At 37.8% G+C, this 19,840-nt stretch overlaps 3 protein-coding genes and 1 pseudogene across 10 annotated transcripts in view; 2 read left to right on the top strand and 2 right to left on the bottom strand.

The window, feature by feature from the left end:
• LOC143741186 (uncharacterized) overlaps positions 1-9,608 on the top strand; it is a 34,502-nt gene extending 24,894 nt beyond the window's left edge. For 2 of the 4 annotated variants that reach the window (XM_077233629.1, XM_077233628.1), the window contains exons 2-3: positions 4,658-4,777; positions 4,975-9,608. In XM_077233629.1, the coding sequence (XP_077089744.1) occupies positions 4,720-4,777; positions 4,975-5,768 (852 nt within the window). In that variant the 5' untranslated portion in view covers positions 4,658-4,719 and the 3' untranslated portion in view covers positions 5,769-9,608. The remainder of the gene's footprint in view (positions 1-4,657; positions 4,778-4,974) is intronic. The other 2 variants (XR_013204954.1, XR_013204955.1) reach the window with 2 other exon arrangements.
• The window catches only part of LOC143741201 (uncharacterized), a 267,182-nt pseudogene that overhangs the window by 205,945 nt on the left and 41,397 nt on the right, over positions 1-19,840 (bottom strand). The window lies entirely within an intron of this gene.
• Positions 1-19,840, bottom strand: part of LOC143741181 (uncharacterized) — a 169,932-nt gene that overhangs the window by 143,018 nt on the left and 7,074 nt on the right. The gene's annotated exons all lie outside the window — the stretch shown is intronic.
• LOC143741160 (uncharacterized) overlaps positions 10,025-19,840 on the top strand; it is an 89,285-nt gene continuing 79,469 nt past the window's right edge. For 2 of the 4 annotated variants that reach the window (XM_077233566.1, XM_077233563.1), the window contains exon 1: positions 16,647-17,752. In XM_077233566.1, the coding sequence (XP_077089681.1) occupies positions 17,695-17,752 (58 nt within the window). In that variant the 5' untranslated portion in view covers positions 16,647-17,694. Of the gene's footprint in view, positions 10,173-10,575; positions 10,696-16,646; positions 17,753-18,667; positions 19,748-19,840 lie in introns of those variants that run through there. The other 2 variants (XM_077233564.1, XM_077233568.1) reach the window with 2 other exon arrangements.

Here is a 19,840-nt window from a genome sequence, read left to right as displayed (position 1 = left end):
TAGGAAACATGATTCGTGGCTGCATGTCAATATCCATGGATCACTGGATCTTTGTTATGTTGTAAAGAACACTATTGAGTCCAACTTTTAGTTTAAACTGATAATCGCTCATGTTTTCGCAGTTCCCCCTATTAAATTCAGTCACGCAGCAGATCTTGTGCCACTCAGTCTGGCTGAGGGGACGTGTGCCAATTTACTGTTACACAATGCAACTTATTTCACTGTGTCATTTGTGCTACATTAAAGAGACTTTTAAAAGAGACTGTTGCGAATACTCACCAAGCCCAAGTCTCATTTTGAGACTTTTCTGTGCTTTTAAGTGTTTAGGTGCGAACCCAAAGCTCAATGTTCACTTGCTTCTCCATGTTCCACTTCATCTCAGAGCGCACGCACACAAAAGCCACTTGAGGAACAGTATCACTTTCGCGGCTTAATGCAGTTTTCATAACTCTTAAAGTTATTGGCTAGTACAATAGACTGTACTTTACAACAATCACTTATCTACATGATTCGGACGTTAAGTTTGATGAAAGAAATGGACTAAAATATCACAGCCCTAGTTCATTGCTGTTGGTTTGAAGTCATTTCAATGTATCTGCTCTCTGCAAAGATTTATTGCAAATTTATTGTCCTTTTCAGGCACCTTGTAGAACTGCCAGACCAGTGAATGTAGTAAAGTAATTTTAGCTGCGCATAGAAAAATTGCTTCGCGAGTTTTTCCGTCATCAGGATCGGCTTTTCTGATCAGCCTTTATAGAGACCACAGATCAAACTAAATAAAGCTATTATGATCAATCGGAGCACCCTTACTGTTCGATAGACTTAAAAGTATTGGATTATATGATAATGTAGTTCTCTGGTTTACTGCTTATTTAAAGGGAAGAATGTGTTCAGGTGGAAATTGTTCAGTCAGATTTAATAAAGGTTGTTAAGGGAGTCCCCCAAGGATCTGTGCTTGGGCCATTATTATTTAATTTATTCAATTTTACTTCAATTTGCCTTTGTATATTCAAAGAAAGGTTCTGTGCTTTGAAGCTGGTTTTAAATGTTGAAAAAACAAAGTGTTATTTTCACATTTAAAAAATTCTAAAACTACATCAGATAACTTCACTCTTCTGACTTCACAGAGGAATTTCGATTGCATCAGTGTCAGAGTACAAATACTTTACTAAATATTAGAGACGAGGTTCACAGTCTGCTACCAAAAGGAGTGATCGAGTGAGCTGGAGAGCGGGTTTTACAGCCACTATTTTGTGGTACCCGAGAATGATGGGTCATCCTGTCCAATCCTAGACCCATTAACCGACCTCTTCACAAGCGTGTGTTCAGGATGACGACCCTGAAGCAGATCCTGGCACAAGTCAGTCCTGGGGACTGGTTTGCATCCGTGGATCTGAAGGACGCACACTCTCAGAAAAAAACGTTACAAAAGTATTCACTTGGGCTGTACCCTTTCAAAAGGTACACATTTGTGCCAAAAGTGCACATATTAGTACCTAAATTGTACATATTAGAACCTTTTTAAAGGGTACCATCCCAGTGACAGCTTTTGTACCATTTTTTCTGAGAGTGCAGGCGCTTCCTGACATTCGCTTTCAAGGGCACAGCATTATTCAGTGCTCCCGTTCAGGCTGGCCTTAAGACCAGTGCTCATTCACAAAGTGTGTAGATGCGGTGCTTTCTCCTCTAAAAGCAAGCGCTATAAGCATTCTTAATTATATGAATAGTCCATTCACTGGAGTATGCAGAAGTACCCCACTGGAGTACCCCCCATCCCCCCCAACCCCCCCCCCCCCCCCCCAAGTACCACCTCAGAAAATATTTGGTTCTCCAAGTACCACCATAATGGCCAATTTTAAAATACAGTAGAGTAGTAGACCCAACTATTCAGATACAAACAGCTCAAAATGTTGCTGTTTGCGAATGTTCATTGTGCCTTTCCCAAAGCCTCCTAGAGTAGCCAAATATGGTCTCAAGTTCCGTCGTTATCAGCATAGTTCAACGAATCTGTGTTTCCCAAAACCAGAGTTCTAACGAACCTTTGCGAATAGCATTGCAAAGTTGCGTGTTTGGAACGACATCTCGACCTGTGGTTTGAAGCAGAGTTTCTTGTTTGTGGACTCATTAAATCCTTATCTTGAGACAAATAAGCAAGCTGAGATTCAGTACAATCTGTCTTTTATTTAGAATACATACAAATGTCATTTAAGTCTTTTAGTTTGTCAAGAGATTTAAAGCGTTTTGTTTTTTTAAGTGCGAATGTCCTTACTAGGTAAGAACGAGATTGGAAATAAAGCAAAATAACTGAGAAAAATGATAAATAGTCCTCAGATGCCCATGTCTGAAATTCATAGCAAAATATCTAGCATTAATTAGATCTCAAACAGATTCAATTAAAGTAGTTATTACTCCAGCACGTGCATGACATCATTAACCAACGTTGTTGAACGACCAATTTGCGACAATAATATTTCGGGAAACAGTCGAGACTAGCCAATTGATTTCTTCAAAGATGCATTGTTCTTTGATAGTTAAGCGTCATGTTACGTCGTTGAATGGGAAATGCGCCCCTAATACACACTTCTCTTGCCAGATTGAAGCCACAAAAGCAGTTTCGTTGAACTGTTCATTATTTCATCAACCACCATTGACGTTAATTTATATTTAATTCAGTGATTCCTCTGCGTACCACACTTTGAGAATCAGTGTTCTGTTACATATTTGGGTGTGTTTCAACTGGGTTGCAATGAGAGCATATAGAGACCATCCCATCTCTTCAGGCTGGGCTGGTCTGTTCCCTTGAGGGAATTTCAGAGGCTTCTGGGACTAATGGCATTGGTCTCATCAGTTTGCCACCTGGGTCTGCTGTTTCAACTGGGTCTGCTGTATATGCGGCCACTGCAGTTATGGCTGAAATCTCAAGACCTGTGGAAGGCATGGACTTTCGGGTTGTATTCTCATCTTGGTCTGAGACGGTGGCGCGACCCAAACATGATCAGTCGGGGTGTTCCCCAGGGACTGATGACAAGACGCACTGTAGTTACGACCTCGGGCTGTGGTCAGAGTCACAAAGCAAGTGGCACTTAAACCTCTTAGAACTGAAAGCGTGTTCTTAGTCCTGGAGGCTTTTCTGCGACGATTTGATTCGCCCCAACAATATGTCTGTGGTTTCGTACTTAACAGTGTTGGAAAAATAGAGCTAAATTCTGATAACACCACCACATTTGAAATGATAAATTCATAATTTGTTTGTCGTTATTTAGACTCTGTGGCCATAAAGGGTTTAAACATAAATCTGTCTCTCATGTATAACATTCTAAGAACAATTAACCTAACATCAAATCATTATTTCATATATCCAATTTGTAACCATATCAACTTTATTAAACTATGTGCAAATTAGTTTTTTATTGTTTTATACATTGTCCATGCGTTCTCGAAGAAAAAAAAACTCTGGCTTGGGCGGTCTGTGGTCAGAGTCACAAAGCAAGTGGCACATAAACCTTTTGGAAGTGAAAGGCTTTTGGAGGCTTTTGGTTTCGTACATCATGCCATGGCGATGTGAGCTCCAAAGCCCCTTTAGACAATTTGTCTAAACCCACATGATGGGTAGGTTTAGGGATGGGGTCAGGTGAAGGTCATTCATACGAATTGGGCAACTCGTAAATTATGTACGATTTAGCAGAAAACTTACAAATTCATACGAGTGAGGTCGTATGAATTCATACGAATTAGCCACCTCGTAAAATTCAAGCGAGAACATGCACTGCCTACTGTTCGTTTCACTGTTTCTCTACTCTCTAGCAGGGGACGCTCTGACATCTCATTGGCCCGAGAGCCAGACTTTACCAAGCGCTGGTTCTGGAGGCTCTCGCTCTACCATTTTCGAGCCCTTGGCATCTATCGCTGTTAAGGAGCTCTCTCTCAAATCTGCTTTGCTTCTTGCCCTTGTTTCGGCTAAGCGCATGGGAGACTTACATGCGTTCTTGGTGAAAAATCTCGAGGGAACCAGGGGGCGGGGCTATGATCTCATACCTGCACAACTTTTTTAATTTTAGACATAACATATAACAAAGAAATGTTCAAGATTCAGTTTTGTTCTAACATTCTGTTTTACTCTAAATTATTATGTAACAATCTGACACACAGAACTGGAGTTTTTAAGTTAAATGCCACTGTATCTCTGAATTGTAAACAATTCCGTTGTCTCTAATTTGCACACTTTCACACGTTTAATCGATGTCTGATTACAGAAATAAACCCTCATCAATATTCATTCAGCTTCTCTCTGAACTGAATTGAAGGATTGATAGTTTAACAGTTGTGGAAATATAGAGCTCATTTCTGATAACGCAATTTGTGAAGATTATGATCTGTGCTTTCATGTTATTTAATGAACAAATGCATGTAACAAAATTGTGTGCATGTAAATCATATTTAATGTAAGAGCAACATAAAAATAAGCCAGAGGAGTTGACTTGTTTCAAAACAGCTGTTTGATCAAAACACATAAAGCTGGATAATTGCGAGTGATTATAAGTGTGATGATCATCTGCTAAATGAGCAACAACGACCACAATTCACTCCGTCATTCAGTGAAGCTCCCACAGCCGTTCATGAGAGTTTAAATGCTGGGAATATTCCCATCTTCCCACAGGAGAAGAAGAAGCAAGCAGGAGGAATTACTCCAGGAGAAACTACTGACATACTATTGTAAAGATGGAGATTAAGGAAGAACCCTGCAGAATAAAAGATGAAGATACAGAGGAACAAATAGGTTGGTGTTTCCCTTCATTCACTTTAATGACTGATGAGGAACATTAAGATAAAAAATTGACATAAAACAATAACTTCTAAAACTAGATACTTGTATACTCAGTAGTAAACTGGATTTTGCTCATTTGGGCCTTCCTGATTTTGTTTTATAATTTGTCCATTTTCAATTGAGCAATTCGAATTTAATGTTGATTTTAGACCCGATGGAAGTGAATGAAGACGAACAGCATTTCACAAACGAAGATGGAAACATCATTTCACAGACTGAAAAGAATTTCACACAGAAACGAGCTGGAAAAACTGGAGTCAAAGGATCCTTCATCTGCTCTGAGTGTGGAAAGAGTTTCATACGTAAAGGAAACCTAAATCAGCACATGATAATTCACACTGGAGAAAAACCGTTTACATGCACTCAGTGTGGAAAGAGTTTCACAACAAAAAGAGTTCTGAAAGATCATCTGCACACTCACTCTGGATTGAGATCATTCAGTTGTGATCAGTGTGATAAAACATTTGTTTTTGGATCAGGCTTAAGAACACACATTAAAACTCATGCTGCTGTGAAGCCTCACTTTTGTTCTTTTTGTGGAAAGAGTTTTTCACTGCTGCAAAGCTTAAAAGAGCATGAGAGTATTCATACTGGTGTGAGACCTCATGTGTGCTCTGACTGTGGGAAGACCTTTATTACATCGAGTGACTTAAAAAAACACCAGAGGATTCATACTGGAGAGAAACCGTACAAGTGTTCACACTGTGGAAAGAGTTTCGCCCTGTCAGGAAACCTGAAAACACATGAGCGAGTTCATTCTGGAGAAAAACCTTATGAGTGTTCACACTGTGGAAAGTGTTTTGCTTATTTATCATCCTGTGCAGATCATGAGAGAGTTCATACAGGAGAAAAACCTTATGAGTGCTCTTCATGTGGAAAGAGTTTTACCCAATTATCTAATCTAAAGACTCATGAGAAAAAGCATCAAGCTGAAGATCTCTAAGTGTTCATTTTCAACAAGCACAAGTAGAGCTGAATTATTGTATTACTTTCATTCTCCCTCTTCTTTTGAAGCAGATTCTGTGTCTCATTATCAGGAAAAATCAGTGTCTCTATATAAAGTGAACATTTACAATTCCACAGATTTGACTCTAGATGGCTGCATTTGTTATCGTTCTCAGTCATTTCAAGGTTTCATGGATGAAGAATCGGCTCTAAATCTATGTTTGCCAACTTCTTGGGCCTGTACCATGATGGTAGTTGAACAAACTCAGGGTTGCAGGATTAGTTTCGAGTTGACAAAACCAAACTAATCCGACCAGGCTTTGTTGGTACCATGATGCTGATCATCAACTTTCTCTGTCAACTCAGGCTTTGATCTTGATTTTAGGAGTTTAGTTGTGACATCAGTAGCGAACAGTCAATCGCACGCTGAGAAAGAGTGAAACTGAGATTAATTGCTCTCAAGAATAGCAGCACCATTCGCTTCTCTCTTCTGCAGGATATTGCGAGATTGAAAAATATTAAGAATTTAAACAAATTTACACGGCAAGAAGAAAATAGCTGTCTATGAAAGAGGACTACTAAAAGAAAAAGTCTTGCTATATCAGTACAAGTAAAAGTTGTGAAGTTAGTTTATACAGTTGTTAAAGGTATAGAGAGAGTTGAACATTTAAGCTCACATGTAGTCATTTTATAGCTTAATCTGTTGATTCTAAAGCATATTTATATTACCTTTATATATTTATTAATTTAAACAGTGCATAACAATTATTGATAAACTAAAATTGTACGTGTGATCGATTAATAATTACATAATATCTAAATCATACAAATTATTATTCTAAATAAGCATTACTAAAAGCCAGACGATTTTGTCTTTAAAAATCATTTGCTATGTAGTGACCTTTAATTTGGAGTAGGAACAAGGGGAGTGACTTTATTGCATCAGACATGCGTCACTGTGCTTACAGCTGATTGGTCCAAGTTCGGTTTGCAACCTCTTACCTGGAACATAACCTGCCCCGGACCAGGTTAGCCGTGGAACGTTAGTTACTAAGGGGATATGCACTGCTAAAAGCCAAACCACTTTCATGGTGCCTAAAACCCAGGGTTGGCGCAAACTAAGCTAAAACATACCTGGCTAGCCACCTAAACCGGCTTCATGGTATAGGCCCCTGGAAAGGAAAATAACGGACACTCAAAATATTTGTACTTTACCACACAGCATATGTCATTTCAGTGTCTACAGTTAAGTGTATAAAAGATCTATAAGGCTGTGTGTCCACCAAAGCGTTTCACGCAGCTGGTGTATTTTTCCAATTGTTTTCAATGGGAGCGTCGCGTTTTTTAAACGCCATGAACGTAACGAGACGCTTTTTTTCAGGCTGAAGCGCTGAGCGCCCAGCGTTTTATTACAGGTCGCCGAGAGTTGAAGAATGTTCAACTTTGGGTAAAACGCAGCGCTCATCACTATCACTTTTTACCCAACCGTCCAATCACAGTGGAGGAGGGGCGGGACTAATATCACACCGACTAACCTTTATATTCTGCTTGTTCAACGTCAACCGATGACAACAAGAAGCATAATAACGGAACAAAACATTGTATCGACATTTTAATATAGAACAAACACAGAAACAAAATATGTGTGAAATGAGATACTAGAAACACTTTCGCAGATATTCCGTATCATAACAAGCATCGCAAGCGTCTCAACTGGAAAATTGCATTATGAAATAAATGTTTTTCTCCAAAACACGTTGGCCACAATTATTAGCACCCCTAGTATTTTTTACAAGTAAAATATCTCTAAAGTATATTCCAATTAATATTTACCTTTTTTTGATCACACCAGAGTGACTAGGAACATGAACTTGTCCAGCGCTGACTTCTTGTTTCACAGGAGTTTAAATATGAGGAAACACAAAAGCCCAATTCCCTTAATCATCCATCACAATGAGTAAAACCAAAGACTATATTTCTGATGTGCATCAAAAGATTGTTGAGCATCACAAAATAGAAAGTGGCTGTAAGAAAATAGGTAAAGAATTGAAAATCCCCATTTTGACCATCAGGGCAATAATTAAGAAGTTCAAATCAACTGAAGATGTTACGAATCTGCCTGGATGAGGACGTGTGTCTATATTATCTTAATGCACAGTAAGGAGGAGAGTTTGAGTGGCCAAAGACTCTCCAAGGATCACAGAATTGCAGAGATTAATTGAGTCTTGGTGGTTAGAAAGCCTAAAAAAATATATCAAACAAGCCCTACATCACCAATTGTTTTTTGGGAGGGTTTCAAGAAAAATCCTCCTCGCTTGTCCAAAAACAAACTCCAGCATATTCAGTTATCAGACACGACTGGAACAAAAGGGCCTGGATTCTGTGGTCAGATGAAACAAAAAAAGTTTTTTTTGGCAGCAAACCCACCAGCTGTGTTTGGTGCAAACAAGGATAAAAAGTACCCCATGTCTACGGTTAAATATACTGCTGGATCTTATATGTTGAAGGCCTATTTTTTTGCTGGAGGTCCTGGACATCTTTTTCAGATACATGGTATTATGGATTCTAGCAAATACCAACAGATAAATCAACAAAAAAATGTGTTACGGAGCACAAAATGAAGCTTCTGTCACAACCGTCCCAGTTCCCTGACCTGAACCCTATATAAGATGAGTGGGCTGAACTGAAGAGGAGAAGCACCAACATGGATCTGGGAATCTGCAGGATCTGGAGAGATTCTGTATGGAGGAATGATCTCTGATCTCTTGTCAGTTGTTCTCCAAACTCAACAGGCATTATAGAAGAAATCTCAGAGCTGTTATCTTGGCAAAAGGAGATTGTAAAAAGTATTTAATAGCAGGGAGCCAATAATTATGGCCAGCGTGTTTTGGAGAAAAGCATTAATTTCATAATGTGATTTACCCCCCACTTTCAAATATTTTACTTCAATGAAAGGTAAGATGTTTGCGATTTTTTGGAATGAAATATCAAAAGGATGAACAATAAACAAAATTTTTTTACAGGCATTTTTACCAGGGGTGCCATCAATTTTGAGCACAACTGTAAACACATTTGGGTCAAAATGGCATGTAACTCATAATAGAAACATCTTAATATCATTATAGATTAACTTTTCTTTCGGTTTCTTCATTTTTAAGGCTCAATATGATTAATTTCCAGAGACATAGTGATCTCAGTGTGGCTCTATGAGTAAACTGGTACACATTTTCAATGACAGCACATTTGCTGAAGAACAAATAATTATGAAACTAGAAATATGTCTGTTTTTTTTTTTCAATCAACACAATTGAACATTCATGTCTGAGTGCCATAAATAGTATTTTTCTAAAGTTTGTGTGCCTGTAAAATTATCTATATACTCATTCTTAATAAACTTCTCTTTTCTTAATTTTAAAGGCCCCATTTGGTTCAACCCCACAGTGTTGGCGCAGTCATGTTCTTTAAGGATAACTGGTAAATTTAATAAACTATACAAAAGTAAAAATACACACATCACTCTGTATTCTCTTGGACCAGAACGGGGACATTTTTATTTGGCATATTTCTATTTTTATATATGGAAAGCAGGTCACATACATGTAAGCAGTTTGAGCACACACAAACATTAACAGGTCACTTGCTCTCATACAGTATATCATTATAATAACAGAACACATGAACACAGACTTATTTTCTCTTGTGTTGCATTTACATGCCAAACATGAAACTGTAATTTCTCTAGTTTAAACTTAGTTGTCACATCAGACACCATTTCGTCATTGTGAGTCCACTGATGATGACACTCATTTTGATTAGCAAATAAAAGCTCTTTTCAAAGTATTTGCATTAAATTCATTGCATTACAAGAACATTTATTTCCCTACATTTTTTTAATGTAGGCCTACAGCTCAAGTAAACAACGAGTAAATTTGAAAGTTCCCGTATTCCTTAACTCCAGGCACATCAATAATAGGGAAACATCTAAACTTCAGCTTGTTTTCAAATTATCAGCATCGAAAACATTTCCTTACTCCTTCGTGGCTATTTTAAGTTTAAATATAGGCCTTTCCAAAAATGCTCTATTATGATATCAACTGTGTAACAAATAAATTATATTTCTAAAATAATATTTTAATGTTTTATTTTTACTTATATTATCCCAAATCAAAAACATGTGGTGTTATAAATAGTGTTTGTATAATATCAGCCAAGATAACGGATAAATATCATATGAATGTTAGATAGTTTAATGTGGTTTCCGCCAGTAGAGGCGCTCGAGTAACAGAAGCAATGACACACATCCGAGTCTAGGAGAAGAAGAGAAGTGAGCGAGGGAAGGGAACATAAACATGGAAGTGGAACACAGCCGTTCATTCTGCTCTAAATCTGCTGTTTTCAGACTGTGAGTACATTCATTTTATCATTTATAAGGTGAAATATAAATCCAAACGACTAAACGAGTCAGTTCATGTAGTGAATTGCCCAGAAGTTAATCGAGATGAATCGACTGGTGTTTATTACTCTCGTGAAACTTAATCTCGTTACTGACTGTTTTTTTACATTGCAATTTGTAAAGATTATGATTTGTGTTTTCATTTTATTTAATGAACAAATGTATCATGGTAAACAGAGTTTTAGATGAAAGAGCAACGTAAAAATAAACTAGAGAAGTCGAATTGTTTCTAAACAGTTGTTTGATTAAAACACTTAAAGCTGAAATTTATTCAGAGAAAGAATATAATTTAGTGGTTGTAAGTGTGATGATCATCTGCTTATTGCTGTGGAATATTCCCATCTTCCCACAGGAGAAGAAGAAGCAAGCAGGAGGAATTACTCCAGGAGAAACTACGGACATACTATTGTAAAGATGGAGATTAAGGAAGAACCCTGCAGAATAAAAGATGAAGATACAGAGGAACAAATAGGTTGGTGTTTTCCTTCTTTCTGTTAAAGTGCCCCGATTATGCTATTTTAAAGGAACCTAAGTGTGTTTTGGAGTTTCTTACAACAGGTTTACATGCATCAAAGGTCAAAAAACACTTTTATTTTCTCATAATATGGATGGCACATAATCACTGGGGCTGCACGATTTGGGGAAAATGTCATATTGCGATTATTGAGCTCAATATTGCGATAGAATAAACAAAGTGTTTTATGAGTCAACTTGCTTGGTTCTAAATGAAAATGCACACACAGATTAGTGATAATTATGAAATGTGTATTTCTCAACTCAATCTTGCAACAACAACTAAATGATTGATAACACCTATAATGATCAATAAGCCATTGATGTCTGGATAAAAATGAACAGTCTGCGCTGCGTAAATTATCAATTATATATAGACTAATCCTTATTAAAGCTACAAAAGTTCTTTAGTCAAGAGCTGTGAGTAATTTTCTCTGTTCCCTTTGTTCTTTGAAACTTTACTGACGGAAAGCTTTATTGGCTGCTGGCCCTTTAAGAGCAGCCGCTGCTGACAGAGACGGGATCTCACACGCGCCTCATTCTCTCACAACTCTTTACGTTCATCATAAGACTGCTCTTATGTTATGAAGATACTCGACAAAACAACATTTTGGCATAATTGTGTGTGTTAATTTTAGTTCAAGCGCGCAAGAGAACTGTATTCTGGCGCATGGTCTGTGCATGCGTATGATACTGGTGCGCGTCTTTCTATGAGTCACAGTCAGGACATTCACAGGCAGCGCGCTCTCTTTTGACTTGTCGTGCATGAATGGTTTAAAAGCATTCGCACGAATAAGAGCGAGATCATGTATCACAAGCCAAGGATGACAAAAAATAACAGATGCTGCGTTAATTGCCTAATTTGTTTATTTCATACAATTTCGCAGCATTTTGCGTCATATAATCGCATAGGCGTGACATTTTTGATTGCGATATGATTAATCGTGCAGCACAAATCATCACCACATTTTTTAATTCTTCTCAAACAACTCGTCCGATGATCAAGTCTTTCTAAATCCCTCCTTTCCGCAATCGACTCTGCTCTGATTGGTCAGACGGCCCAGTCTGTTGTGATTGGTCTACCTCTTACAGCATGGATCGGAAAAGAAACGCACATTACCATAACTGAACTTCAGCTACGAAGGATTCCTAAAGCTCAGTGATTGTACACACTGTAAAGACAGTAATAATAGCGTTGATTTTACAATATCAATCCGAGCGCGAGTCTGATGATGAAACATTTGAAGAACTAGTTGTTCAACCCAAGCCTCAATCGCAAGGACGACTTGAGCTGGGCGTTTCTCAGTGATACACTAAGTTTGAGGTACTTATTACGTTATGAGGTTGGAACTGTAATTCCTAACCATCAGCATTTACAAGTGTATGTTTATCAATAAACCGATATATATTTTGAATTTATTGCCGTGCACATATGGGCACTGTATCAATAACAGCGCATACATTAGTCGAGCACTAACGTTAATGACTGATGTAACATTAAAGTTTGTACAAACAAATCTTTCTCCATTTTTATCATTACTTAAAGTAAGAACTAGAGGTCGACCAATAGATGGCCATCTTTAAATATCTGCACAAACACCATAGTATTGAAATTAAACACATATGTATATATTGCATTTATACTCACACTTTATTTGCGTCTATTTTAGAACACTTGATGATTATCTTATCAAAATTACAAAATATGTGTTACAGTGACAATAAAAGAACTGAAATCAAATGCGTTTCTGATTTGTTTTTATGTTTATGTCAGCTGCATGACAATGTAGTTTGCTTTCTCACATCGCTAGCTTTAAATATGTAACTTCCCTGCATAACGAATGTATAAAAGCGAACTAATGGATATAAACTAATGTAAATACAATAGATGGTAACAATCGTGACTTTAAACATGGGTTGGACTTGCGTGTGTTTTTGTCACTTTAACCACTTGAGGTACTAATGTTAGCGTCCTCTGAGCCTCGACGGCAAACATACTGCTGTTCTCCACTAATGCAGCATCTAGTCAACAAATTTCTTTGGTCTTCATTATACTATAGAACGAGAGTTTAAGAAACTTACTGTATTTTTGTGTAAATAATTAAGAGAAAGTACACCGCCATCTTACTCCGACCAAAGTGACTTGAACCAACCTTCCGTCGTGGGGGTTTGGAAGTTTTGGAAAAGTCATGATAATTTGTTTCAAAATATTTATATAATAGAATATGTTTAAGTGATACAATTAGTTAAACTAACTACAATACTTAATGTTCATTCGATCCATCCGACTGCACCATTTCCATCAGATTTAGTTTTGCAGCGTTGACCATTGTAACCAATCGCACAATTTTCCGTTGAGTTTATGGGTGTGACGACCAATCAGAGGCGTTCAGATTAGTCACCGCTGAACCGAAGAGTTTTGTTCCGTGCCCGCTTTCTCTGACTGAGTTCTGACTTGATACTCGCGAATTCTCCCATCATAAACAACAACAGTGCAGATTCGATCTAAGAGATTCATGCCGCAGTGTTGTCAGTTTCCGTGATTTTAACGGGAGTTTTGTGAGTGCCTAAACTCGCACAAGACCCAATTTGCTTATTGGATGCACGTAAAAGGTCATTTATGCGTATAAAGAGCATGCAAAGGTCGATTGATCACATTCTCTGCTCCCTTTCTGTATAGTTTATTCCAGTTAATTTAATTTATTCATCCTGCTGATAAGATTGTGTAGTCTTAATTTTCTAATGCGTAAAATATAATCTAATACATTAATATAATTCATAAATGGTTCTTAGGTTGTTTTATCTGTGTAGCCAGAATACGATGTGCAGTTTCCCAAAACAAAAAAAAATGATGTTGCCTATTCCTATTGTATAAGTTTTAGTGGAATTTTGTTTACTGAATGAGATATATAAATAAATTATAGCAGTTAAATATATTTACATGTGTCACTCTTCACAGTTCCTGGTAGTTCATAAATTATGGGAATTTATTCTAGATCCTATGGATGTAAATGTTTTGAAACATGAGTTTCGAAGACCTCATTTCACAAATGAAGATGGAAACGCAGTCATTTCAAAGACTGAAAATAATTTCATGCAGAAAAGTGCTGGAAAAACTGGAGTCAGTGGATCTTTAACCTGCTCTCAGTGTGGAAAGAGTTTCACAAATAAATCAAACCTTAAGAAACACATGAGAATTCACACTGGAGAAAAACCGTTCACATGCTCAGTGTGGAAAGAGTTTCGAGTTAAAAAGTATTCTTGAAGATCATCTGCACGCTCACTCTGGAGTGAGATAATTCAACTGTGAACAGTGTGATAAAACATTTGTTGTGGCATCAAGTTAAAAAAAACACGTTCAAGTTCATACTGCTGTGAAGCCTCATGTTTGTTCTTTTTGTGGAAAGTTTTTCTCTAAAGCAGACTTTAAAAGGGCATGAGAGTATTCATACTGGTGTGAGACCTTATATGTGCTTTGACTGTGGGAAGAGTTTTATTACATCCAGCCACTTAACACACCAGAGAATTCATACTGGAGAGAAACCGTACAAGTGCTCACTATCTGGGAAGAGTTTCACCCAATTATCTAATATAAAGTATCATAAGAAAAAGCATTGCCTAACGCTGCCTAAATGAGCAAATTTTCATGTTTAGAATTTGTTTCAATAAAGTACCCCTATTATGGATTTTTGAACATTACCTTTCATGCAGTGTGTAATGTTGCTGTGTGTGAATGTAAAGAGTCTGCAAAGTTTTGAAGCTGAAAGTGCATCATAAATAAGTCATTTTACTACAAAGGAAAGAGTCGACTGAACCGTCCAAACGAGTCGTTTGGAGTTCGAATCTATTTTAGTGAAGTTCACACGTCACAACTTACTACATTTGCATAATGCTCGCCTACGTTCTGCGTGGACAGGACATCTGGCTGTAGCTTGTTAGTATGGATATCATGTTGTCGAGACGCTGTGCTCTCCGGTGTAAAAGAGAATTCGGTTTATTCTCACTTCCAAAGGATGAGGCTGTGAAGAATCAGTGGTTAAATGCGAGGGTAATATAAATGCAGCAATGCACAGAGACATCCGTGATGAAAACCTGATCCAGAGCGCTCTGGACCTCAGACTGGGGCAACGGTTCATCTTCCAACAGGACAACGACCCTAAGCACACAGCCAAGATAACAAAGGAGTGGCTATGGGACAACTGAATGTTCTTGAGTGGCCCAGTCAGAGCCCAGACTTGAACCCGTTTGAACGTCTCTTGAGAGATCTGAAAATGGCTGTGAACCAACTTTACCAATCCAAACCTGATGGAGCTTGAGAGGTTCTGCAAAGAATGGAAGAAACTGCCAAATTAAGGTGCACCAAGCTTTTAGTATCGTACTCAAACAGACTTGAGGCTGTAATTGGTGCCAAAGGTGGGCCAACAAAGTACTGAGCAAAGACTGTGAATACTTATGTACATGTCATTTTTTTTTTCTTCAGTTTTTTCCGAAGATTTCAAACAAACTTCTTTTAATACAAACAATACCTCATTCATTTTGAGGTATTGTTTGTAGAATTTTAAGGATAATAATAGATTTAATCCATTTTGGAATAAGGTTGCAACAAAACAAAATATGGAAAAAGTAAAGCGCAGTAAATACCTTCTGAATGCACTATTCTTGTTAAGGCTGATGGTGAGGAATTACTGTTCCAATCTCATAAAGTACCTCAAACTGAGTAGTGTATTACTGAGAAACGTCCTGGTCAAGTCGTCCTTGTTTTAGCAAGGTTACCAATTAAAAAAAACAATTAAACCAAGGTTAAATCAACTTTGGCTAAAGCAAAGTACTGGTTTAGTGAAAGTGACGGCCAAGTATGGTAACCCATACTTGGAATTTGACCTCTGCATTTAACCCATCCAAGTAGGAGCATAGTAGTGAGTAGTGAACACACACACACTGCAAACGTGGATACACACACCCGGAGTAGCGGGCAGCCTTGAGTGGCGCCCGGGGAGCAATTGGGGGTTAGGTGCCTTGCTCAAGGACACCTCAGTCATATTCCTGCCGGTACTGGAATCGAACCAGCAACCTTTGGGTCACCAGTCCAACTGGTGTCATGGCCTAATGTTACCATTAGGCCATGACAGCTCCCAAGTACTTGAGTGAGCTCTTAACGCAATATAGTCCTTCCACACACTGGAGGTAGATCGTCTATTGCGATCTCAAAATTCTGGCCAGTTGATAATACCTAGAATATCTAAATCGACTGCTGGCGTTAGATCCTTTTCCTATTTAGCACCAAAACTTTGGAACAAACTTCCTAACATTGTCCAGGAAGCAGACACAGTCTGCCAGTTCAAATCTAGACTAAAAACACATCTCTTTGACCTAGCATACACATAACACATTATCAACTTCTATAATTCAATATTAGGCTGCCTAGTTTAGGTCAGCCGGAACTGGAAATACTTTCCATAAATCCTGATGTACTTGTTACATCATAAGAAGAATGGCGTCTACGCTAATATTAATCTCTCTGTTTATCCCGAGTTTTACCGCAGTCCGCCGGATCCAGGCCGTATCCGGATCTGATGAAGGACCTACGCCTGGACACACACACACACACACACACACACACACCAGATCTGATGAAGGGCCTGCGCCTGGACACGACGACAACGCAGTCCTGAACTGACAACTAGTCTCTCCCCTGTGAAGGTCTCCTTCGCTTCCCTTTACCTCTGTACAGATAAAACGTTGTCAAAATAATTCCAGTTCACATGGCTACGCGGAAGCGATTAAAACAAATCTGTATAATAAAATCTTAAGGCCAGACAAGTAATTTGTTGAGGTCAATTTATAAAGAAAGACTACACGCCTGCTCACATATATATTCAAACGCACATACCAAACGCGTAATACGCATGTTGGAACCTATTTCAAGGTTTGCATTCTCGAGCCCCCAGGCACTGTTTTGTGCAAATGAGCGGGCCTGAGTGCGTTAAGGATTTTCTGTTAGAATGCTGTTGTGTTAGTGGCCCCTAAGTTAATAACTAATGATCTTTGCAACGAAAGTGAATCAATCAAAACTTACATTAGCTGGACAATAACTATGGTAAAATCAACGCCATTATTACTGTCTTTACAGTGTGTAAAATCCATGAGCTTTAGGAAGCCTCCGGAGCTGAAGTTCATTTATGGTAATGTGCGTTTAGCTTCCGACGAGCGCTGTAAACGGTAGACCAATCACAACAGACTGGGCCGTTTTGCAGAACAGGGGGGATTGATCAGAACAGAGCAGTCTCACGGAAAGGAGGGATTTAGAGAGACTGAATCATTGGACGAGTCGTTTGTGAATCATTGAAAAATGTGGTGATGTGCAGTGTATATAATGAGAAAATGAAACTAGTTGGAGAAATTTGTTGACCTTTGATGCATGTAAACCTGTTGTAAGAGACTCCAAAACAAAATTAGGAGCCTTAAAAATAGCAATAGGGACACTTTAATATTTTAAATTTTGTGCTAGAACAACTAAATGAGCAAATGTTTTTATTTATTTCATATAACACATTGGCTGATTTATCATCGTCCTGCACTTGCTAAACTTATATCTAAATATGTTATAATTTATAAGTAATCTGCATTGTTCTTAAGGGAGGCATCTTCCTTTATCTCATGTTAGAGCAACACAAAAGTCAGCTGAATGGATTAGAAGTTAAAGTTAGTAAAAACTGCTACTTGTCATTGAATTGACCATTTGACAAACATTTGCACCTGGATAATTGCGAGTGATTGTAAGTGTGATGATCATCTGCTAAATGAGCAACAACGACCACAATTCACTCCTTCAGTCAGTGAAGCTCCCACAGCCGTTCATGAGTTTAAATGCTGGGAATATTCCCATCTTCCCACAGGAGAAGAAGAAGCAAGCAGGAGGAATTACTCCAGGAGAAACTACGGACATACTATTGTAAAGATGGAGATTAAGGAAGAACCCTGCAGAATAAAAGATGAAGATACAGAGGAACAAATAGGTTGGTGTTTTCCTTCATTCTCTTTAATGACTGATGAGGAACATTAAGATGAAAACTGAAATTTTAATTTTTAAAAACGTAACACCCGTGTGTATTTGTGTGAGTGTCTTTGAAGAGTGTTAAATATTTACACTTGTTTTGCAGCGTTGGGTGTTGCAGCCAATCACAGAAATGTTTGCTGAACATGTGAACGCAATGGCCAATAAAAAGCGTCTTAAGTTAGTCAGAAATTAAGAATCCACTCAATAGACCTTATTCACAGCAGTGCAGCGACGGATATGAAAGTGAGGCTGTGAGGCATCTCATTTCAAAGGCATCTGCTGTAAAAATCTGAATAAATGAATGTCTATCCCTCACAGCCTCACTTTCATTCCCGTTATAAATCAAAGATGGCGCTGCAGTGAATAAGGTCTATATTTGGTTTGTGCAGCGTGAGCTCTGCATGCAATATCATTTCATTATAACCAAGAAAGTGTAAACACTATGAAATTAAGAGATTCATTGTTTGATAGACAGATTTTCTGATTATAACGGGCGTTTTCACTCGGTAAGAGAGATTGTGCTGCGGCTGAGCTGAAGTTTCAACTTCACTGTTTGTAAAAGGGAATGTGTTTAGTTTTAGTTTTTATAATTAACCCATTTATAATTTAAATTAATTTTATTCAAAATATAAAGGGGTTAATTATAACTTTCTTGCATTTAACATGTTTTTATGTATATAAAATGACATTTGTCATTTTAATTTGATGCGAACACCAAAATGGTGACTTTGTCTTTGATAATAATTAACTAATTTAATTTATTTACTGGTATCGGTACTGACTCCTAAAATTGTGGTATCATATTTCAGTTTCTAACTTATTTCTTGTTTCTAACTTGTCCTTTATTTAAATTATGGGCATTTTTTTTTTTTAGATCATATGGATGTGAATGTTTTGAAACATGAGTTTCAAAGACCTCATTTCACAAATGAAGATGGAAACGCTGTCATTTCACAGACTGAAAAGAATTTCATGCAGAAAAGTGCTGGAAAAACTGGAGTCAATGGATCTTTAACCTGCTCTCAGTGTGGAAAGAGTTTCACAAATAAATCATGTCTTAACAGACACATGAGAATTCACACTGGAGAAAAACCGTTCACATGCTCTCAGTGTGGAAAGAGTTTCACACACAAAAGCTCTTTCAACAATCATCTGCGCCGTCACTCTGGAGTGAGATCATTCAGCTGTGATCAGTGTGATAAAACATTTGTTTTTGAACAAAACTTAAGAAGACACCTTGAAGTTCATGCTGCTGTGAAGCCTCACTTCTGTTCTTTTTGTGGAAAGAGTTTTCCACGACTAGATTCTTTGAAAGTGCATGAGAGTATCCATACTGGTGTGAAACCTTATATGTGCTTTGACTGTGGGAAGACCTTTATTACATCCAGCATCTTAAAAAGACACCAGAGAGTTCATACTGGAGAGAAACCGTACAAGTGCTCACACTGTGGGAAGAGTTTCTCTCAGTCAGGACACATGAAAGATCATGAGAGAGTTCATACTGGAGAGAAACCGCACCAGTGCTCTTCATGTGGGAAGAGTTTCAGCCAATTATCTCATCTACAGGCTCATAGGGAAAAGCATTGCCTGACGTTGCCTAACTGAGCAAATGTACATGTTCAGAATTAGTTTCATTAATTATTCTAAAATCAGTAATGAAGTTTATGTTAATTTTTGCAGGGTCAGTAATATGAAACTGGTGTTGCTGTAAAATACTGAGATTTATGCAGAGATTTCAATTACTTTCATTCATTTTGCTTGAGCACAAATAGAAATGATGCATTGAGAACATAGAAAAGACTTAATTGCATTTTAAGAAATGTTGAGACTGAGAAATAAAAAGGAACAGAATTTGCTTGACTTAATGAATAAATGTACTCACAATCAAGGGATTAAACATCGTGCAACATTTACAGAGTGTGTAGTAATAAATCATACTTTATATTTGCAGTTATTTATTCAACAGGTGCTTTTATCCAAAGAGACTTGCATTGCATTAAAGGTTCACATGATATCAGTTCATGCATTCCCTGGGATTCAAACCCAT

This window comes from Siphateles boraxobius, unplaced genomic scaffold (genome assembly GCF_051911475.1).
Source record: "Siphateles boraxobius isolate OS27281-9 unplaced genomic scaffold, OSU_SipBor_1 18, whole genome shotgun sequence".
Taxonomy (NCBI): Eukaryota; Metazoa; Chordata; class Actinopteri; order Cypriniformes; family Leuciscidae; genus Siphateles; species Siphateles boraxobius.
The sequence above is the reverse complement of the archived record's forward strand: the minus strand, read 5'-3'. Positions and strand labels throughout refer to the sequence as shown.